General features: G+C 44.8%; 1 protein-coding gene across 1 annotated transcript; it reads left to right on the top strand.

The window, feature by feature from the left end:
• LOC129012358 (uncharacterized) lies at positions 1 to 22342 on the top strand. Its single transcript, XM_063651287.1, is given in 4 exon segments — positions 1 to 204; positions 14295 to 14615; positions 14617 to 14857; positions 22284 to 22342. Coding segments are annotated over 4 exon segments (825 nt in total).
• The last annotated feature ends 1279 nt before the right edge of the window (positions 22343 to 23621 follow it).

The raw sequence follows: 23621 nt of genomic DNA, 5'->3' as shown, positions 1-23621 counted from the left end.
ATGCCCGACTGCACTGCTCCCCCACCAGTGGGCAGCTCAGCCCGCTCCATCATAGTGGCCTCTCAGGCGGTTGGCTCCAGGAGGCTCCCAGGAGCAGGCTCTGAGGACTGTCCACTTCCTTCTTGTGCCCTCCTTGCTGTGGCTGCGAGTGAGAGCAGCCACACGGGGCCAGGGTCCGGAGCGGTAGAGGCTCTGGGCCTGGAAGTGGGTCTCACCTAGCCACGCCAGAGTGGGACGATGCAGTTGGCTGCCTCAGGGACGTGGGGCACAGGGGTCCCACTGCTGCCATTGCCGTTCCTGCTGCCACTGCCTGCGTCCCTGCTGCCACGGCCGACGCGATGGCAGCAGATGCTCCAGATGGCCCGCTACTGCCATCAGTTTAACATTTTTAAGAGAACAACATATTTTCACTCACCCAAAAAAAAATGAATCAATAGTCTGGGCATGGTGGGTAATGCCTATAATCCTAGCACTTTAGGAGGCCAAGGTGGGGGGATCCTTGAGCTCAGAAGTTTGAGACCAGCCTGGGCAACATAGTGATATCCTGTCTTTACAAAAAAATCAAAAAATAGGTGGATATAGTGGTGCACCTGTAGTCCCAGCTACTTGGGAGGCTGAGGCAGGAGAATGGTTTGAGCCCAAGAGGTGGAAACTGCAGTGAGCCATCATCGAACCACTGCCCTCCAGACTGGGTGACACAGTGAGACCCTGTCTCAAAATAAATAAATAAATAGGCCATTTACAAAGGATTTTTATAAATTTGTTAGTTGAAAGAAGACTGTTAGGCCCTGAACTGGGCAACACAAGCTAACCAGCACTTGTACTTGGAGTGACAGAAGTTTCTTTCTTTCTCAAATACAAATATTCATTCGTTGCTTTTTCATGGCCAGTGGTTAAGAGCCTGGACCACAGAATAATGTAAATCAGCATCAGAGCTCTGGCTCTGTTCCCCATAAGGCACAGGATCTAGAGTAAGTTACATGTGCTCTCCAAGTATCCATTTCCTCATCTATGAAATGGGAATAATAATTCTCCCTAATATAAGATTTGGCCCCACCCAAATCTCATCTTGAGTTGTAGCTCCCATAATTCCCACATTGTGGGAGGGACCCGGTGGGAGGTGATTGAATCATGGGTTCGGGTCTTTCCCACGCTGTTCTTGTGACAGTGAATAAGTCTCATGAGATCTGTTGGTTTTATAAAGGAGAGTTCCCCTACGCAAGCTCTTTTGCCTGCCGCCATGCTCTTCCTTTGTCTTCCGCCATGATTTTGAGGCCTCCCCAGCCATGTGGAACTGTGAGCTAGTTAAACCTCTCTCCTTTATAAATTACCCAGTAATATGTCTTTATTAGCAGCATGAGAATAGACTAATACAATACCTCCATGTGTGCTATGAGGATTAAATGAGCTAAACCATGCAAATAACTCAGCCTAATATCTTGCACATAATAAACACTCAATAAATGCAAGCAGTTAGGATAATAACTATTCCACAATTCAGGTTGCTTACTACCTTTCTTTAGCACTGTCTTTAAATGCTCTGACTAAAGTGTTTAATCACACACTTTACATGGAACTTGGAGATAGTACTTTGCTGTTTTGAGGAACTGACATTTTTTTAACCAATGAATTTTCTGAATAGTGTTCTGTGGATATTAAGAATGATAGGATGAGGCCAGGCATGGTGGCTTACACTTGTAACTGAGCACTTTGGGAGGCTGAGGCAGGAGGATGGTTTGAGCCCAGGAGTTCAAGACCAGCCTGGGCAACACAGCAAGACCCTGTCTCAAAAAAAAAAAAAAAGAATGATAAGGATGAAAGTTGTCACCAAAGGTTTGTGTAGGAGATGAGAAAACTAGACCCAAAGGTGAGAGAGGTTGATATAACTTACAATTACTTACCTGAGAAATCAGCTCTTCTTCCAAATTGAGTTGTTTTCCTACCCTCAGCGAAACGTGCTTCAATTTATTCTCTGACTTCAGAAAACTTCTGTAAGTCAAATACCTACCAAATCATCTATGCCCTTGAACTGAATCTAGGAAACTCAGAGATGATATTTATGCACTATATTACGGCAAGAATGGGCTAAAAAGTGTAATTCTCCTTGAAGAACAGGGTGTCCTTTGTTTATGTATTCTGAGGTGATGTCATTGTCTCCCCGGTCACCGGGTCACTGGGAGGGTGCAAGGAGTTGCGATAGGGCTGGCCTGGAGCTGTGATGGATTGCACCTCTCACCTGAACTCTTCATGAACAATAGCCCATTTGTCAGGCTGTGGACCTAGGCCTTTCTGCTTATGAAAGGAGGCACAGTCATATGACCTTCATGAGGCCTGAAATTCTCACATCAGCCTTCTTACAAGAGGGCTGTAACCACAAAAGCCAAAAGCTATAGCTGGGGCCAGGCTCTGGCAAGGCACTGGGAATGCAGAGGTGACGACCCAGACAGGCATGGCCACTGGCTTCCTGAAGCTTACACTCTAGTGGGAAAGACAGCATGTAAACAACTGGCAAACAGGAATTAATTACAGTTGAAATGAGCACCATGAAGCACAGAGCAGTGCTGGGTTTTATAATAGGATCTAATGGGGAGGGAGAGGAAGAGCTAGGCATGACATTGAAAACACATTTTGAAAAATATCAAAACAAGTACAGAAACATGACATAGAACACCAACTGTGCTTCAGTTTTAAAGGTAAAGCTGAAGACAGCAGAGAAACATCACATTTACCTAGGGTGGGACTGATGGGGCCTTGTCCTTTCCAAAGTTAGGAGTTGAGGCTTCTGGTTGCTGGGAGTGGCTCAGGAGGAAGAGTTTGAGAAGCTCTGGCAGGGACATAGAGGGTTTGGGCTTTGGAGGTGGAGCCCTCCAGATGTAAAAGTCCCCTAAAACAATGAGAAGGAACCTGCTGGATGGCTGGAGGGCAGCCCATGTCCAGGAGGTCCACAGCCCAGATTGGCAGCCATCAATACCCTTTCCTGGCCACGCCATTCTCCAAATTGCTCACACAGCTGGCACTGTTGCCTCCTCAGCCCCGGCTGCCCCTCTCGTTTTATGCTGCCGTCCAGTCTTCCCTCAGGGTGCAGATGAAGCTGTTTTCTTGAGACACAAAGGAGTCTGTGCATGTGTGTGTGCACGCACACACAGAGAGAGAGAAGATGAGAGGAGAAAGACATCTGGGCCACTATCCTTTCCTGCTGCACTCTGTTCAACTCTGTTTATCTCTCTCTTGGGGGCAATTGTCAATTCATCTGCTAATTTACCTGATTTTCAGTCCATCTCCTTGGGACATAGTGGGCTCAAAGACATCACCAAATAATGTCAGCCACCCCTTCCCCAACCGTCTAGCTCCAGTCCAGCATCTTCAAACTTCTCTTACTAGACTTTCCTGGATGAGGCATTTCTGAGGCGTGGGGAAGAAGCTGTCAGATGGAAGCAGTCCCTAGCAGTCACTGCCGTGGGTTGAGGAATGACTGAGGGGAAGAGAAGAAAATGGAAGTAGAGAGGGCAGTCTTCCCTTTCACAAAGTGTGTGGGCCAAGGTGGTATCAGTTGCAGGTGAATTTCTGGGACCAGGAAAGCTCATAAAACAACAGAACCTGAATGTTTTGGGGGACTTACCCAGAACTACTAAATCCTAGAATTTTTTTGTTTCTTATTTTTAAAATTTTAAAAATTTTTTGTAGAGATGGGGTCTTGCTATGTTGCCCAGGCTGGTCTTGAACTTTTATCCTCAAGCAATCCTCCTACCTTGGCCTCCCAAAGTGCTGGCATGAGCCACCATGCCTGGCCTTGAATCATAGAATTCTTGAACATCATCAAACCTACAAAAGCCCAAAGTAAAACATAGTCAAGAATAACTGAAAAATAAAATGATCTCTTTGAATCTTTAATAATTCTATTCTGGCTGGGTGCAGTGGCTTACACCTGTAATCCCAGCACTTTGGGAGGCCAAGGTGGACACATCACTTGAGGCTAGGAGTTTGAGACCAGCCTGGCCAACATGGTGAAACACCATCTCTAAAAAAAATAACAAAAATTAGCCAGGCGTGTTGGACTGTGCTTGTAATCCCAGCTACTCCAGAGGCTGAGACATGAGAATCGCTTTAACTGAGGAGGTGGAGGTTGCAGTGAGCTGAGATCACACCACTGCACTCCCAGCCTCGGCGACAGTGCAAGACTCTGTCTCAAAATAATAATAAATAATAATAATAATAATAATAATAATAATTCTATTCCTACAAGACTCCAGTTATTTGTAATAGCATCTCACTTTCTTAGATCCCTTGACATGCGTCATTAGCGGTTGTCTTCCTATCAGATTAGTTTGTCACATACAAGAAGTTTTACCTTTATGACAACCACAACGAGCAGAGAATGTTGGTGTTGATACATGAATGCTGATAATTAATCTCGTTCTCCCTAAGACTCCATTTTTGTATCCTAGCTTCACTATGAAATTTGATGCTTTATTATACTGAATACATTTTTTTAAATCTCAAGAATGTAAGTTACACAATGCTACAGTTTGAATGTGTCTCCCAGAATTCATATTTTGGAAACTTAATTCCCAATGTGACAGTGTTGGGAGATCGGGGCTAATGGGAAGTGTTTAGGTCATGAGGAATCCATCCTCATGAACATATTCATGCCTTTAAGGGCTGGTGGGAGTGGGTTCGCTCTCTTGCGCTCTTGCCCTTCCACTTCTGCCATACAATGACAAGCAAGAAGGCCCTCACCAGCTGCCAGTGCCTTGATCCTGGACTTCTCAGCCTCCAGAACTGTGAGCCAATGAATTTCTGTTTATTATAAATCACCCAATCTCAGGAATTCTGCGATAGCAGCACAAATGGGCTAAGATAGTGGCATTTCAAACCAACTGGAGACAGAATAAAATATTCAGTACATAGCATTGGATTGATATGCCACTTGTTTGGGGACAGAGAAAAGTTAGATTGCCCCACTCCACCTCATACCTTACTTAACAATTAATTCCTTATGACCAAAGAGCTGAGCATAAAACAAAACTAACAACTTTAAAATATATTTAGCAGAATTCGAAAAAAAATCCTGAGATGGGGAAAATCTCCTAAAACAAGATTTAAATCCAGAAACCTTAAACAAAATAACTGACAGTTTGTTTACATAAAGTGGCAAATTTTGCATCTAAAAAGATACCATGAACAAAATTGAAAACAAAATGGGTGTGGTGCAGTGGCTCATGCCTATAATCCCAGCACTTTGGGAGGCTGCGGTGGACGGATCACCTGAGGTCAGGAGTTCAAGACCAGCCTGACCAACATGGAGAAACCCCATCTCTACTAAAAATACAAAGATTAGCTGGGCATGGTAGCAGGCACCTGTAATCCCATCTACTCGGGAGGCTGAGGCAGGAGAATCATTTGAACCTGGGAGGCGGAGGTTGCAGTGAGCTGAGTTTGTGCCACTGCACTACACCCTGGGCAACAGAGTGAGACTGTCTCAAAAAACAAACAAACAAAAATCCAAAACGGCTAGGCTGAAAGTAAACCTTTTTGAGTATACCTGACAAGCAGCCTCCCCAGGTAATCTTTTTTCAGTAGAATTCCTCTTATCTTCAACACTCAGACCTCATAAAATGTACATATCTCTCCAATAGAATATTTTTGAACCAATGTTTATGTAGAACATTTTATTTGTACATTCCCCAAACTCAAGATAATATTTTTAAACAAAGTAGGATGTGTGGGAGGGAAAGGGGAAGAATTTTCCAGTTACTTTCCAATTATAATTGGAAGGATGTCAGAATCACATGCAGATGTTTTGAAAAGTACCAAGTGTTAACAGAGGGATGTGAGTAGGATGTTGATGGCTACACACAAGCAAATGTCTGTTAAAAGTCACATGAACTGTTTGGTGATCAGGAAACAATGTTTTGTGAGGTGGGGTGGCTCACGCCTAATCCCAGCACTTAGGAAGGTCAAGGCAGGAGGACTGCTTGAGGCCAGAAGTTTGAGAGCAGCCTGGTCAATATAGCAAGACTCTTTCTACCAAAAATTAGAAACTTAGCCAGGTGTGGTGGCACTCACCTGTAGTCCCAGCTACTCAGGAGGCTGAGGTGGGAGGATTGCTTGAGCTCAGGATTTACAGGCTGCAGTGAAATATGATCATGCCACTGTACTCCAGCCTGGGCATCAGAGTAAGATCCCTTCTCTAAAAAGATTTAAAGGAAGCAATGTTGTATGCATCTTATGTACTAAATAATTTGTTAAATACATTGACATATTCTGGTGTTTTAGGAAATTGACTGGCAGTGTTATATTGATAGGAAATGGAATCCTCATTAGTATTTTCATTCAGTTTCTGGTGTTTAGGGATGGATTTCTGATATAATGGAGACATGTTTGTATTCACAAATGGTAATATAGACAGATTAGTATTGAGAAAATACATAAAATGGTTTGTTCAAATCTAAAAGAAAAAGATGAAACAAAAAGATTTAAAATCACTAGGAAATGGGTAAAGAATGGAAACAGACAATTCACAAGAGAAAAAAAATTGTGAAATTGTGAAATTAGCCAATAAATATGAACAGTACTCAACCTCACTGTAAGCAAAAAAATACATTAAGTGTATTCACCTGATCTTAGCCAAAAGGCCGAGAAGTGATATATTAAGTATATTCAAACAATGAATTACCCTTTTAAAATCCATCAGATTTACAGAAGAGAAAAAAATTGATAATATTGAGTTGTTGAAGATTTGGGAAATCAGGCACTTTCATGTTTCTAGTGGCTGTGAACATTGATGAAGGCATTTTTCAAGGCAAATTGCTAGTATCTATTAAAAACTGCAATGCATACATACTTTAACAACTTATTTCTAGAAACCTATCATTCCGAAATACATATATTCACAAAGATATATGCATCTATATGAATACATATTGCAGCATTATTTGTAATATCAAAACATATTGAAAAGATCCAAAATGTATACCAAGAATTTAAATATATTATGGTATGAAACACCATGCTATTGTTAGAGAGAGTCGGGTAGACTTATACATACTGAGATGAAAGGTCTCCAAAGCATATCAAGTGAACAGAGCAAGTTGCAGAAAAATACATGCAAAATTCGATATTTATGTGTATGCCTGTAGAGATATGTCAGCAAATACATAGGAAAGGAGACTGAAAGGATGCACACTGAACTGTCAGGAACAGTTGCTTCTGGGAGAGAAGTAGTTGTTGGAGGAGGTCCTGGACGATGGTATTCTCCATTACCAAACATTCCAGTTTCTTGCCCTGCAGTGCCCCTCTCTGCAGGAGGCTATTTTCCCACACTATTGACCTCAGGAATGACCATATTACTTGCTCTGGCCAATAACTAATGTTGGTCATTTTTGTGCAAAGTTTTAGAAGTCAGGGCACCTTTTGCCTTGTCTTTTTCCTTCTGCCACGAGATCGGTGATATTTCAGATAGAGGTTAGGTTCTTCCATCAGTTTTGGTTCTGGAGTCAAGATGGTAAAAAGCAGAGCTGTAGTGGACTCATGAAAAACATGCATGGCCGGGCGCCGTAGCTCAGGCCTGTAATCCCAGCACTGTGGGAGGCCAAGGTGGGCAGATCACTTGAGGTCAGGAGTTTGAGATCAGCCTGGCCAACATGGTGAAACCCTGCATGTACTAAAAGCACAAAAATTAGCTAGGTATGGTGGCACGTGCCTGTAACCCCAGCTACTTGTGAGGCTGAGGTGGGAGGATCGCTTGAACCCAGGAGGTGGAGATTGCAGTGAGCTGAGATTGTGCCACTGCACTCCAGCCTGAGCAACAGAACAAGACTCCGTCTCAAATAAAAAATAAAAAATTAATAAAGGCTGGGCGCAGTGGCTAATGCCTGTAATCCCAGCACTTTGGGAAGCAGAGGTAGGCAGGTCACCTGAGGTCAGGAGTTTGAGACCAGCCCTGCCAACATAGTGAAACCCTGTCTCTACTAAAATACAAAAATTTGCTGGGTGTGGTGGTGCACACCTGTAATCCCAGCTACTCGGGAGGCTGAGGCAGGAGAATCACTTGAACCCAGGAGGCAGAGTTTCCAGTAAGCCAAGATCGCTCCACTGCACTCCAGCTTGGGGGAAAGAGCCAGACTCTGTCTCAAAATAAATAAATAAATAAATAATTTTTAAAAAGAAAAATAAAAATAGAAAAACATGTAGTGTGAACAAGAAAAAAACCTCACACCTGTAATCCCAGCACTTTGGGAGGCTGAGGTAGGAGGATTGCTTAAGGCCAGAAGTTTAAGACCAGCCTGGGCAATACGGGACAAATAAATAAATAAATGAATAAAGTCACTGAGGTTTGGAGACATTTATTACTGTAGTATAACATGGCCTACTGTGACTGGTACCAATAAAGGAAAACTTCTACAGGTTTTCTTCCATATTTTTTTTATTGTATAGACATTTTGGAATACACATATACTTATGTATTACTTATAAACTAATTTTTAAAAAATGACATCTCAGGCCGGGCGCAGTGGTTCATGCCTGTAATCCCAGCACTTTGGGAGGCCAAGATGGGTGGATCATGACGTCAGGAGTTCGAGATCAGCCTTACCAACATGGTGAAACCCCATCTCTACCAAAAATACAAAAATTAGCTGGGTGTGGTGGCACGTGCCTGTAATCTCAGCTACTCAGGAGGCTGAGGCAGGAGAATTGCTTGAACCCAGGAGGCAGAGATTGCAGTGAGCTGAGATCACGCCACCGCACTCCAGCCTGGACGACAGAGCGAGACTCTCTCTCAAAAAAAAAAAAAAAAAAAGACATCTCAGCAAAATTACAAATGACCACATGTCAAGGGCCTTCAGGATTGTTGACAATTAGAAACTGCAAAAGCAAAATCCTGGAATTCCAAGGGCAAATTTGAAGTGCCTGCCTGAAACATGACTGCACACCAGCACACTATGTAGTGCTGTGAGGAGGTAAGAGGTATGTTGTCAAGCCAGGGACCAAGAAATATAGTGGTTAACTAGACAGGTGAGAATTCTTCTTGTGTATATTAGAGGAAGGACATTCAGGCAGTCAGCGTTCCACCTTCTAACCACAGTGCTGAAGCGCATCCCAGTAAATGGTGGGATCATAGTGGTTGCTTGTGTAGACATTATGAGATGTCGTTCTTCAGTAGTAGGGATTAAGTTGCAATAATTGCTGAGTCACTGTTGTCTGAATGTGCCTGCTCTTCAAATGTGTCCTGAACACAAAGAATTTGAGAACCCCTGACTCAGGAAGTAGGGCAGGTAATTATGCATAGACTCTTCCTTCCTGGTGGCTGCTGCCCCTCGCCTAAATCTAAATGCTCAGCACCTACTCCTTGATGGAGCACCTGTTCCATGGGGGCCAGACCTATGCAAATCTACCCCCAAAAGTCCAAGGAAGCTGAGAGGCTGAAGAAAGAGGCTGACATGTCCAGTTCCTCAGAAATAAACACTTAATAGGACTCACAAACAGAAGCCATGTCTGTGTCTCAGGCAGCGGTGAGGCAAGATGGTGGATCCTGCACCATCTATTCTCATGACCAGGGCTTATATGCTATCGGGAAAGGGTATATGTGATTCAGAATGGATGTGTAGAACAATTGAAGTCCTATAACATCAAGGTTGTTTTGACCTCAGGGCAGGATTTACAGTAAGTACCTACTCTCACACAAGGAACATCAAATAAACTGGAAATCTTAGAGGACCTCCTAGAACAAGGGTTAATCAGAAGTTAAAGTGATGGATTAGCATCCAAGATGGAGTTGCTTTGGCTTCCACAGCACCTCCTCTTTGTCAGGCACTGGAATTGCTGTTAGCAATACAGACACAATTCTTGCTCTCAAATGCATAGCCTAGTAGAGGAGACAGATCAGTAATACATACATAAAGGCACAGATAACAGTAATAGCAGTAGTAACCCTTTCTGAAAGGGGTAGTAGTTTTCAAGCATTTATAGTTCACACATACACACACAAACCAACCCAGCAAGCCCAGTATAATTTCCCTACTTTTACAGATGAGGACATTGAGATTGGGAGAAATGAACTGGCTTCCTTACGTTCCGACAGACCATAGGTGCAGGCTCAGCCTCAAGTTCTTCTCGTCCATACTAAGTGACCTCCTGTGCAAAAGGATGAGTAAATAATAGCATCAGAGTGAAACAAAAGGCTGTGAGACACAGAAGAAATCAAAACTTTAACCTTGAATCAAAATTTTAACCTTCAGAGCAGGATGCAACAATCCAGCTTTTTGTTTACTTTGTTCCCAGAGGTTAAAGCAGACCCCGGTGAGTGGAGCGGCCTGGAAATCTGACTTTGGTTAGCTATGGTTAGAATTCCTTCTATTTCTGCCTGCATGCCCGCCCCCTTCTAGTACGGGAAGTAAACATCTTACTTGATAGGGGGATGGGGTTAGGGAGAAGGAAAGTCCTCACAATAGGTCTGCTGTTGTGCAAAGAATTCTACAAGATGCAGATTTAGACCAAGGCAGTGGGGGCAGTGGGGGAAGGGATGGTGCCAAGGTCCCACCCATCAAGTCCCTTCTGTGGCTGAGGCTGAGAATTGGTCACATATGTTTGCCATCAGCTGAGTGATCTGTTTAACATTTTTCCTGGTTAGGCTCTCAGCACAGAGAAATATCCTAGGAGATCAAGCTCAGTCAGGTCTGTTCTCTGTTACTTAAGGGAGTTTAACCTGAACAAGGGTTTAGCAGGGCTCCCAGTCCCCAAGACCATTTTCATATGGGCTCATTTTCCCACTGGCAGGGTGAGTGAGAACAGTGAGTGAAGTTTTCACCAAAAGAAACCAAAAATCCAAGCAAGAGGCCTTGGTGGTGGTCTCCTGTTCTGGGCTCTGCTTTAGGGCTGAGGTCTCAGCCTTTGCACCACAGGATCCACAGGACCCCATGGACACTCAACAGAGGCAGTGGAAGCCAGATAAGAGACATTCTGGACAATGTATGGGATGGTGAGTGGCTCAGCTCTGTATTATGAATGGAAGTCAGAGGAAAAAGAGATTTATAAGAGTCTTTTAACAAGAGCCCCAGCTGACTAAAATGGTAAATAAAGACAGAGAGAGGCTGAGTGTGGTGACTCATGCCTGTAATCCCAGCACTTTGGGAGGCCAAGGCAGGAGAATCACTTGAGTCTAGGAGTTCGAGACCAGCCTGGGCAACATAGTGAGACCTTGTATCTACAAAAAATAAAATTGTCAGAGGCGGTTGAACTAGAGCAACTCCATCTTGAACGGGGCTGTGTAAAATAAGGCGAGACCTACTGGGCTGCATTCCCAGACAGTTAGACCTTCTAAATCACAGGATGAGAAAGAGGTCAGAACAAGATACAGGTCACAAAGACCTTGCCGATAAAACAGTTTGCAGTAAAGAAGCCAGCTAAAACCCACCAAAACCAAGATGGTGATGAGAGTGACCTCTGGTTGTCCTCACTGCTACACTCCCACCAGCACCATGACAGTTACAAATGCCATGGCAACATCAGGAAGTTACCCTATATGGTCTTAAAAGGGGAGGCATGAATAATCCACCCCTTGTTTAGCATATCATCAAGAAATAACCATAAAAATGGGCAGCCAGCCGCTCTCGGGGCTTTTCTGCCTATGGAGTAGCCATTCTTTTACTCCCTTAGTAAACTGGCTTTCACTTTCCTCTATGGATTTGCCTTGAATTCTTTCTTGTATGAGATCCAGGAACCCTCTCTTGGGTTCTGGATTGGGACCCCTTTCCAATAACAAAGTTAGCTGGGCATGGTTGTGTGTGCCTGTTGTCCCGGCTACTTGGGAGGCTGAGGTGGGAGAATGCATTGACCCCAGGAGGCTGAGGCTACAGTGAGCTGAGACTGCACTATTGCACTCCAGCCTGGGTGACAGAGTGAGATCTTGTCTCAAAAAAACAAACAACAACAACAACAAAAAAAAACAAACCAAAAACAGAGAGGGAAAAAAAATGGGTGAAAGAGGCAGTTACCTTGTGCCTGGGAAACATGGAATGTTTCATGGAATGTGAGAAAACTATACAAACAGTTAAATAGAGCAACAGGTGGTGAAGGTTTCTTTTTTTTTTTTTTTTTGAGACAGAGTCTTGCTCTGTCACCCAGGCTGGAGTGCAGTGACACAGTTTTGGCTCACTGCAACCTCTGCCTCCCGGGTTCAAGTGATTCTCCTGCCTCAGTGTCCCAAGTAGCTGGGACTACAGGCGCCCACCACCATGCCCAGCTAATTTTTTATATTTTTAGTAGAGAGGGAGTTTCACCATGTTGGCCAGGATGGTCTCGATCTTTTGACCTCGTGATCCACCCGCCTTGGCCTCCCAAAGTGCAGGGATTACAGGTGTGAGCCACCGCACCCGGCCTGTAGGTTTCTTTAGAGCTGTGATTCAATGACATATAGCATCAAGTTTATATGAGTGTCACATTTTCTTTGAATAGTGTTAAAAATGACTCTAAAATTTTGAATCATCAAAGGTCAGAAGTTAATCATCACTTAACTTTTTCCATTATATTCAGCTGCTCTTCTTAGGGGACATTTTGTGCTCTTGTGAAGTGAGCAATTGAGGTGCCAAAGGGCAGTGTGGTATGCCCTGTTTCTGACCTCTTAACCTGTGGGTGTCTTGAGGAAGAAAGTGGCTTAAAAAAAAATCTTTGTTTCCTTTGTGCCTGGAAGGGCCAGGAGGAGGCGGAGGGCAGACAATGCCAGGTGGCACTCACTCTCAGGGTTGTGCAAATGAGTTTCTCCTTAAACTTTGTCTGCTCAATGCCTCATTGGCCCCAGCCTAGTCCTGGTTCTGGGGTCAAGCACAGTGCAGAGAGGACAATAAGAGCTCCTTGGCCAGGCACAGTGGCTCACACCTGTAATCCCAGCACTTTGGGAGGCCTTGGCAGGTGGATCGCTTGAGGTCAGGAGTTCAAGCTCAGCCTGGCCAACATGGTGAAACCCTGTCAAAAAAAAGAAAGAAGAAAGAAAGAAAGGAAGGAAGGAAGGAAGAAAGAAAGAAAGAAGGAAGGACAAGAAAAGTAAAGGAACTCCTTTGTTGAATGAATAAGGGGATAAGCAAATGAAGTGTATAGGGAAGGACACACACATCAGAAAACTCTAGATACTGAGTGTTTTCACAGCCTTTGTCTAGCCTGTGTTACAAAAGGGTCATGTTGAGGTAGATTAACTGGGCCTCCAGTATCATCTTAGCTCAGGCTGCTGTAACAGGGTATCATAAGGTGGCTCAGACAACAGGCATTTCTCTCTGGTAGTTCTGGAGGCTGGGAAGTCCAAGATCAAGATGCTGGCAGATTCAGCTCCTGGGGAAGGCTCTTTTCCTGCTTTACAGATGATTGCCTTCTCACTGTGTTCCTCACATGGCAGAGAGAAAGAGTAGGTGGTCTCTGTTCCTTTTCTTATAAGACACTAATCCCATCATGGGGGCCCACCCTCATGACCTCATCAAAACCAAATTACTTCCCAAAGGGCCCACCTCCAAATACCATCACATTGGGAGTTAGGACTTCAACAAATGAATTGGGGTGAGGCAAGGCACAAACACTCAGTCCATAATGTAGTGCATTAAAATTACACATTGTGGGTCCCTGCTTTGGCACAAAAGTTTGATCACTGTAATAGAATTCTAAAGTGGCCCCCAAGATTCCCTCATCCAGTGTGCACAACCTCTGTAATCCCATCCCTTGAGTGGGTGGGCCTGGCCTAATCAGGTGAACTCTTTAAAAGAGGGTGTAGAGGTTAGAGATCAAAGAAGTCAGAGAGATCAGAAGCATGAGAGGAATTTTTCTTGAAGGAGCCAATAGCAACATTGTAAGAGGGCTACAGGATGAGAAAATAGGAGAGGCCTCCAGGAGCTCAGAGCAGTCCCCAGTAACAGCCAGCAGTAGGTGGGCAACTCAGTCCTACAACCACAAGCAACTAAATTCTTGATGCCAACCTTATGAGACCCTATGCGGAGAACGCAGCCACACCACACCTGCACTTCTGCCTCACTTTCTTGCTGGCTGTTACTGGGGACTGCTCTGAGCTCCTAGGTGATCACAAATTTGTGTTTCATTAAGCCGCTAGGTTTATAGTAATTTGTTACATAGCGTAGAAAGCTTATCTCCTTTCTACAATAGATCAGTCCACCTCTCCTGGGTCCCCTGTCTTATTAAAAATAGCTCTCATGTGATTGTTGGTTACATTTTTCCCTCACATTAATATATAACCTGTTCCTTTTAATCTATAACCTTCTTCTTTTTTCCCCTATTGTTTCCTTTGGGAATTTACATAGCAATTTAGAATCTACTACACACATTGCTATTTGAACACTCACAGAAAACTATTGTCTTCCCCCCGCCCTCTACAAAGCATCTCCAGGGCTCATATTATTGTGAGGCCTCTATTTTCATCCTTGCAACCAATGTTCAGAGCTTACAGAGCTTATCATGTTTATTATATAACAATAAGACATAAGCCAAAACAACTTGCTGCTGGGCTTTTAAACATAGCAACAGCAGAAATCTTTTCTGGGCTTGAAGAAGAGCCACTTCAAATGTCTACTAATTTCAGCAATTTTCTGGTCTATGGAACGAAAAGTCTAAAACTCACAGAAAGCCCTCTGCTCCACCATCGGACTTCGTGATGCAAGGGGGCGGGTGGGGAAGAAAGTGGCATGCTCCCTGGTTGTTGGAATTCACAAGCTGCCTCTCAAAGGAGTATTGCCTGGGTGGCGAATGCTCTTGGAGGAGAAAAGAGAAAGGCATGAAACAGGGACCCTTCAAAGTTGCCACCATGGTAATGTCACTCAGTGGCACAGGGCTTTTTCCTCCCTTTTGTTCTCCTTTTTTTTTTTTTTTTTTTTTTTGAGACGGAGTCTTGGAGTCTCGTTCTGTCGCCCAGGCTGGAGTGCAGTGGCACGATCTCGGCTCACTGGAAGCTCTGCCTCCTGGGTTCACACCATTCTCCTGCCTCAGCCTCTCGAGTAGCAGGGACTACAGGCGCCTGCCACCACGCCCGGCTAATTTTTTCTATTTTTATTAGAGACAGGGTTTCACCATGTTAGCCAGGATAGTCTCGATCTCCGGACTTCGTGATCCACCCGCCTTGGCCTCCTAAAGTGCTGGGATTACAGGCGTGAGCCACAGCACCTGGCCCCTTTTGTTCTCTTTTCTAATGGGAGGACCATTAGCAGTTGTATGCAAATGAAGAGCTTATTTAGTTGTAAGCACTAAAAACCCAATCTGGTTAAAGCACAGCAGGTTTCTTGGCTGACGTAGTGGATTGAGCCAAGGCTGTGCTGTTTCCCTTGACCTCTCTGTTTGGTTTCATTCTCGGGCACCCACTCCCCACACAATGCCCTTCACTTCCCCACCCCCAACCCAAATCTCTGGCCTCACCCCATGGAAAAAGGGTGCCTCTTTCCTCCATTCCAGCCATGAACCCTGGGCTGACCATTTGAGTTTTGGTCACATGTCCTCCCCTTAAATCAGTGCAGTGGCCAGGGAGATGGAACCTACCGTTTGGCCAGCACAGGGCATGTGTGTCTATTTCTAGAGCAGGAAGACGAGGTCACGAGGACTGAGCGTGGAGGAAAGCTGGGTCCCCAGAGGAAAACCAGGTTGCCGTTACCATTGGATGGTGGAGTGGACACTGGGGGAACCATGGATGGCCTCCAGCAGCGGGACCTATCCCAGTACCAGATAGAGCTGGGAAGCCTTGAAGCCCAGAGAGGCCAAGGGGAGCAGAGGCTTCTCCCCAGCTCTGTGCTTCCACTGAGCCACCCCAGCATCCTGCATGTTCATCTATGTGTGTGTGTACCTCTCACCCAGGTTGCCCACCTGGAAGTAGAGTCAACATGGAGGTGCATAGCACAGTGTTTCTCTGCCTCAGGCCCTCTAATTTCCTCTCTTGGCCCACAAGGGGTGGGAATTTCTGTACCCCTGTCCCTGTGTTCCTCTGAGAGTGGACTGCCTTCTCTCCCTTCACAAAAATCTGAGGGCTGGATGAAGACTTCACATGGGGGGCCTGGCCTGCTGTGGGTGGGAGTCTGCGTGCAGCAGGAAGTGGGAAGCTGGAGTAACCCTGGGTCCCAGGCCTTTGGAAACCCACATTGTCCCTAGAGCTGTTGCTTCTCTCCATGGGCTCATGGGGTTATTCCGTCTCTACTCATGTCCTGTTGGATCTGCCACCCAGCAGGACCTCTCTGTATCCACTTCCTATGGGTTCTCCCCAGAGCATCTTTCAGGGGTGCCATGACCCCTGCTTTCTGGATTGAGGCGGTAGGAAGGGCTCTCTCTTGTTTCTAATTGAACACTGGCCTATGCCAGACTAACCAAATACTTCCTGATCATTCAAAGTGTCTCCTCCATGCCCTTGGGCAGGTTCCATTTCTGCTTAGCCGGAGAGACTTCCCTATTCACCCAACAATGAGTTAAACACTCTTTGATGGGGAAGGCAAAAGGTTTTCCCTATGTAGGATACATACTTGGAAATTTGGCTGTTAGCAGTTGGGTGTGCTATATGCAAAAGTAAAGTGCCAATTAGTTTTGCTGAATTTTATTAATATTGGGGGTCCATTATAAAACCACCCATTAGGTCTATAACAGCACAACTTAAGATATATCCTAGTGGGGTTATCTATTTGATGCATGATGCTTAAGTCATTAATTTTATACTTAACATAGGGAATGTGATTGAATGATTCATTTATGTAGCAAAGTTGTACTTATTAAATATTTACTCAGTGTAAGGTACTGAGCCAAGGAATACAAAGATAGCTAACACTCATTTCTTCTCCTCCAAAAGTTTATAATCTACTAGATGAAGCAAGTGCGTAGCACAAAAATAGCTAAATCTGTTTCTTTAGGAAGACAGCTTATTTGAAGTTCACCTAACTTCAAGCTTGAGGAGCTTTTACTGAAACTAACTAAGGTTTGGCTCAGGTGTCTGGTACTAAAAAGGGCCACTCAGAAGCTCCAAATCCCAGGAAAGGTTCTAGATACTGGGGAGGGGCTATAGAGTTTCAGGGATTCTTTTGCTTCAAAATTAAGTAAGAATTTTTTGACTGCTCTGAAAGAAGCTGTGTGAAACCCAGTGGAAAAAAAATGACTAAATTATTCTTGATCTTTTGGCATTTAACAGAGCAAAATGTAAGTGGAAAGGAAGCAGGAATATCAGATTATTAATGGCACATTAACTATTTGAAGAACGTGTTGGTCCATAGAGTGTGCAGAGAATCCATTAAAGGGACTGTATCATGTGACATCAGAACAGATGGATGTCACATTGAGTCAGCAATGATGAGAGGACAGGTGTTGGACATTGACAGGGTCTGCTACAGTCACCAGGGAGAAGCTGTCTCAAAGACTTGAGCCCCAAGTCTAAACATCTCTGGAAAGGGCCCTGGTTTGGCCTATCTTTCTTCGCAAGTCACCCTTGGGCCAATCACCTTGGTCCCAAAATAGCTGATGGTTCTGTAGTAGCCATGGGAGCTACTGGGGTGGGAACATGTGGGGAAAGTAACTGTGAGGGGTGTGTTCTAACTGGGGAGTTAGTCCTAGAAAAACGGTGTCCAGTATGCCTGACTTTAGCTAGAGACATTTCTGTAGCTCAGCTTTAATTTTCCAGTATTTGGCATTGAGTTACTCTTGTTGCTTCTACAACTCTGACATGAAGTCCCAGTTCTAAAAAAAAAAAAAAAAACACCATGGATGAGACAATCAAATGCCCACCTGGATTGTTGCAGCAAGGTATTGTTCTTCACCCTGCGCCATATGAGTCTTGCCCCAGTAACTCGGTCCTTCTAGGACTGGACTTCTCAGAGATGGCGGTTTGTATGAGTCTGTTCTAATGCTGCTGATAAACACATACCTGAGACTGGGTAACTTATAAAGAAAAATAGGTTTAATGAACTCACAGTTCCACACGGCTGAGGAGGCCTCACAATCAAAGGCGAAACGCACATCTTACCTGGCAGCAGGCAAGAGAGAATGAGAGCCAAGCAAAAGGGGAAACTCCTTATAAAACCATCAGATCTCATGAGACTCATTCACCAGCATAAGAACAGTATGGGGGAAATCGCCCGCACGATTCAATGGTCTCTCACCAGGTCCCTCCCACAACACGTGGGGCTTATGAGAGCTACAATTCAAAATGAGATTCAGGTGGGGACACAGCGAAACCATCTCAGGGTCCTTACCCTCAACCTGGGCCTATGACCCAGCTCCACTCTCGCTGGTAGACTAACCTGATGCTAACTGCAGAACTTCCCGCTTTCCTGGAATCCCGGCTGCTGTGCTTTTAGCTCCATATCTGCCTCTTCCTGCTGCAGTTAGCTGAGCCACGATGACTGCGTCACAAAGGCTGCCTGCAAGGCAAGGCTCAGCGTGAAGGCTTTGCAGAGACTTGACCCACGGAGCGAAACAGTAAGAGACTGAGAGAGTCAGGTTCCTGGAGGCAGCCAGCACCAAAATTGTCTGGGAGGGCAGGGTGACTCCAAAAGACCATCTGGGGGAGTTCTCACACGTTCCTGACATCTTCTCTCCATACTTTTGGCACAGGGAATTTCAGCTGGCTGGAGTGGGTGGACGAGGTAGAATAAAGAAAAAAGGAAGACAGCTTTAGACACCAAAATCACAAAATCTTACTGTGGGTTCTATCCATTACTGGACATTTGGCTTGTTTAGGAGGATGCTTGAAACCCACACGCAAATGCAGGTTACACTCAGTCCAACACATCGCCCTCCAGCGCTTTCCAGTGCTGGATGTGACCCTTCAGAAATCTCCCTGGGGAGGGTCTTTGCCATCTCCTCCCCTCCCCAGAGCATTGTAGGGTAAAGGAGGGCTAAGAGTGAAGCTTGGCAGTAAACTGGCAGTGTGTGCCTCTTCTTACTTAGATCATCAAAACCACTTCAAAGGATGTGAAAAGCTAGCCCAGCATCTGTGAGGCTTGCTGGACTCAAGAGATGACTTCTAAGACCGAGGCCACAGGCTAGGCAGGAAAGGTTTCTCTGCTCTCTAGGGAGTAAAGAAGTCATCAAGACTGGGTGCAATGGCTCACACCTGTAACTCAACACATTGGGAGGCTGAGGCAGGCAGATCCCCTGAGCCCAGGAGTTTGAGATAAGCCTGGGCAACACAGTGGGATCCCCATCTCTACAAAAAATACAAAATCCCCTGAGCCCAGGAGTTTGAGATCAGCCTGGGCAACACAGTGGGACACCCATCTCTACAAAAAATACAAAAATTAGGCCGGCATGGTGGTGCACACCTGTAGTCCCAGCTACTCTGGAGGCTGAGATGGGAGAATTGCTTGAGCCAGGGAGGTGGAGGCTGCAGTGAGCTGCGATTGCTCCACTGAGCCACCGCACGCCAGTCTGGGTGACAAAGGAAGACCTTGTCTCAAAAAACAAAAACAAAACAAAACAGAAAAACAAAAAAAAAGGAGTGATCAAAACATCTGGTTTTTAAAACTTCAGGGACATGAGGAGACAATGATCTCTAAGGTACACAAGTCCTTGGTTTTTAGAAAGAATCACTAGACTTTTTTTTTAAAGCAAACTCTCATAGTTGATAACAATATGTTGTATATTTGAAAATTGCTAAGAGAGTAGATCTTAAGTGTTCTCACTACAAAAAATAAGTGTGTGAGGTAATGCATATGTTAAATAGCTTGATTTAGCCATTCTACAATGTGTGTGTGTGTATATATATATAAACATCATGTTTTATACCATAAATATATACAATCTTTACTTGCCAATTTAAAGAAGAAAAAGCCAACTCTCAAAAGAGAGGAGTGGTAGAGATGGTGTTAATGCTCTGTCCAGTTCTTTGTTCTTTGTTCTTTTTATTCTGAGCATTTTGGTTGAGGCAGCGTGGCCCAGGAGGAGGATGGGGCCGGTAGGCAGGCTGTGTAGCGGGGATGCTGGCTGGGCCCTTTCCTAGCTGTGTGACCTTGGGCAACTTACATAACCTCTTGAGCCATAGTCTCTTTATCTAAAAATGGGCATAATAAGAGAATAAGAATAACTGTTGTGAAAAATGAAATGAAAGAATGCATGTTGGCTGGGCACAGTGGCTCGCGCCTGTAATCCCAGCACTTTGGGAGGCCGAGGCAGGTGGATCACCTGAGGCCAGGAGTTCGAGGCCAGCCTGGCCAACATGGTGAAACCATGTCTCTACTAAAAATACAAAAATTAGCCAGGTGTGGTGGCACCTACCTGTAGTCCCAGCTACTCGGAGGCTGATGCAGGAGAATTGCTTGAATGCTCCAATTCAATTCTTGAATTGAATTCTTGAACTGCGGTGGCAGTTGCAGTGAGCCAAGATTGTGCCATTGCACTCCAGCCTAGGCGACAGAGTGAGACTGTCTAAAAAAAAAAAAAAAAAAAAAAAGAATGCATGTCAACCGTTAGCTCACTACTTGACTCATGGTAGAATCTCAGGAAGACAGATGTTTTGTGAAAGGGCGAGTGAAAGGGCGAGTGTAGAAGGTGGAATAGGATGAAAGCAGGCATCTCCGGAGGGTGTCATGAATGGGCCTCACCCCTTTTAAGCTCCGTGAGCCTCTGGCTTTGTCCTGCCCATCCTGGAATCTCCAGCACCAAGCAGGGGCCTGGTGGAGAGTGGGCTCTAAGGAAGTGCTTGTTAGACTGAATAGAGTCTTGGCTGAACTCTCATGGAGGAGAGATTTGCGGAAAGGGAAGGAAGACATGTGAGAGAGGAAAGGACAGAGAGACAGGAGTGAGGCAGCAGGAGGGGACAAAGGCCACCATTGGGACAAAGATTCCCAATGATAAACTCTAACTGTGCCCTGTCTTTAGAGCCCCCATAAAATGAAAGGACTTGCAATGGAATTGTTTCACAAGTGCTTTGGAAGCCAGATGGGAAGCTTATGTAATTGTTTTTACTTGCGAGCTCAAGTGAAAATACTGAGCCCTTTTCTTGCCTTCAGGGGAAGAAGGTTTTGGTTCAGACATCCTCCACCTTTCTCTGTCCACCACGGCTGGGACAGAGCCCTCCTATGTGCTTTGCAGATGCCCTTCGGAAAAGCTGCCTCTTCTATGCGGTGCTTCTGGGTAGCTGGGGAGCAGGCATGGGGACAAGTGCTCGGAGGTAGGGCAGAGCGGGGAGAACTGGATATTCCATCCTCACAACGAAACACATCCCACATCTCCTCCCAGAGGCAAAGAGACATCAAAAGAAGACCAAATTCTGAGGCTGGGTGTAGGATGGTGGGGTGGGGACTAGAGAGAGACTTTTAAGGCTTTTAGTCCTTAAAGAGTAGTTATAGATATGTAGTATATGAAAGCTGTTGGAAAATGGTAAAGTGCTGTACAAATACAGTCATTATTCGATATCTGAGGGGGATTGATTCCAGGATCCCCTCACCCCAGGACACCAAAATCCAAGGATGCTCAAGTCCGCAATATAAAATGGTGTAGTATTTGCATGTAACCTACACACATCCTCCCATATACTTTAAATCATCTCTAGATTACTTTTAAAACCTAATAAAATGTAAGTGCTATACAAATGGCCGTTACATTGTATTGGTTTTTAAAACTGTATTATTTTTGTTGTTGTTGTTGTTTTTTAATATTTTCGCTCTGCAATTGGTTGAGTCCATGGATGCGGAACCAGCAGGTAGGGAAGGCTGACTATACAAAGCTTTGTTAGTTATTAGTGTAGGGAGAAGAAAAAATACCAAAACAAGAGGTAGGGCAGGATTCTTCTGCCTGCCTTGCTGCTCACCCCTTGGTGGGCAGGCCCACTGGGAGTCTCTCTGGATCTTCATTTTTCACCTGTAAAACAAGGTTAATCTCCCTGATCCTACCCATGGTCAAAAATGATCCCCGGCTTTTTCATGCTCCTAAGGCACGTGGCCCAGGTTTTTACTTGACCTGTATTTCACTCTGTCTAGTGTGTGATTTTTCTCAATACTTCAGCTAATTGTTTACACAACTTCCGACTCAGCAGATTATAAGCTCCATGAAGGCAGGGACTGATGGGGAACATAGTCAATAATTTTTCATTTTCAGTCATTTACTTAAATATTTATTGAGGTCTCTAGGCACTGTGTTAAATTCCAGAAATATAGCAGCGAGCAACTCAGACAAAATCTCAGCTCTCTGACTTTGCTTTCTGGTGGAGAAGATAGATAGTAATGATAAAACATAACATAAACAGGAAAAGTAAAAGCAGGGCTCCTGTGTTGCACACCTGCAGGGGACACTATTTGCATGAATGTAATATTAATGGCTCTCTCTAATGTGCAAAGGCAGCAGCTCTGGGGATGCTACATCCCCAGGGTCTGGCCCAATGCTTGATATGCGGTAAGCATTCTGTAAATATTTATTCAAGAATAAGTGAATGAATAAATGAGTGGTCTTAGTGTGGTAAAGTCTTTTAATATCCAACTATATCCATGTTTCTCTCTTTTGGCATACACCTGCTGGCTCCTTGGAGTTAGTAAAGCCATGTGACTGATTCTGCCCAGTGAGATATAAGCAGAAGTGTTGGAATTTACTTCTGGATGAGCACCTGACCACCTCCAGCTGTTTCTTCCCCTGCTGCAATGACTAGGGCAGCTGCAAGATAGTGGATTCCCTGAGCCCCTGAGTGATTTTGTGGAGCGGAGCAGACCCTCACTGGGTATGAAGCATTTGCAAGATGAGCCTTTGTTATGTTAAGGCCCCAAGACTGTGGGGTTGTTTGTTACCATGGCATAGCCCAACCCATTCTGACTGATGGTCTCACTCTCCTGTAAGCTCTTTGAGGGTGGGGCCATGGGGCTCAGCATAGGAGCAATCTGTAAATGTTCAAAAAGAATTGATAGAAGAAAGAGTAATTCACATTGATTAATAAATATTATCAGTCTCTTTTCTCTCTGCTTGAATTCCTCAGCTCTTAGGAAACAGGATGGCTAGATTGTTCATTTCCAATGGGTGGGTTTCCTTTTACCCCTAAAGCTCTCTCTGTGGCAGGTGAGGCAATGCTGCCCTTTTCCACACATGAAAAAAACACCAGTTTCTTTCCATGCGACTCAAACAATCTGGAGGAAGGACATACGAAAACCCCCAGAGTTGGAGCAAATGGGGCCTTTGCCTACTCAAGCCTCTTCAGTGTGACTTGCACGAAACAGAGATATTTGCAGCTGTGGTGTGAGTCCAGACAAGTACGGACAAAAATTCTCCATTCCCCACAGGGTGGGGAATATACTACTATAGATCTCTTTCCTTAGACCAGGGGTCCTCAGACCCTGGCTTGCATCTGAGTGCCCTGGAGAGCTCATTCAAACAGATTGTCAGTGCCCACCCCAGAATCTGTGATGTAATTTGTTTGGAGTGGGGACTGGGAATGTGCATTTCTAATAAACTCCCCGATGAAGCTGATGCTACAAACCCAGGGACTGTATTTTGAGAAACCATTGCCTAAGACTGATGCTCTCTCTGCCTTTCAAAGTCAAGAGTAAATGCAACACCTGTGAGACTAGCGCTGTAACCTGTTATTAGTCATTAACAACATGGGATCAACTAATTTTTTTCAGATTACCCAGAGAAGGGGAGAGAAGATGGAGGAAAGAAAAGTTTCAGGAAGGGGTGGGCCTGGGAAAGAA

This window comes from Pongo pygmaeus, chromosome 15 (assembly GCF_028885625.2).
Source record: "Pongo pygmaeus isolate AG05252 chromosome 15, NHGRI_mPonPyg2-v2.0_pri, whole genome shotgun sequence".
Lineage (NCBI taxonomy): Eukaryota > Metazoa > Chordata > Mammalia > Primates > Hominidae > Pongo > Pongo pygmaeus.
Note: the sequence above shows the minus strand (reverse complement) of the source record. Positions and strands in the feature narration are given on the sequence as shown.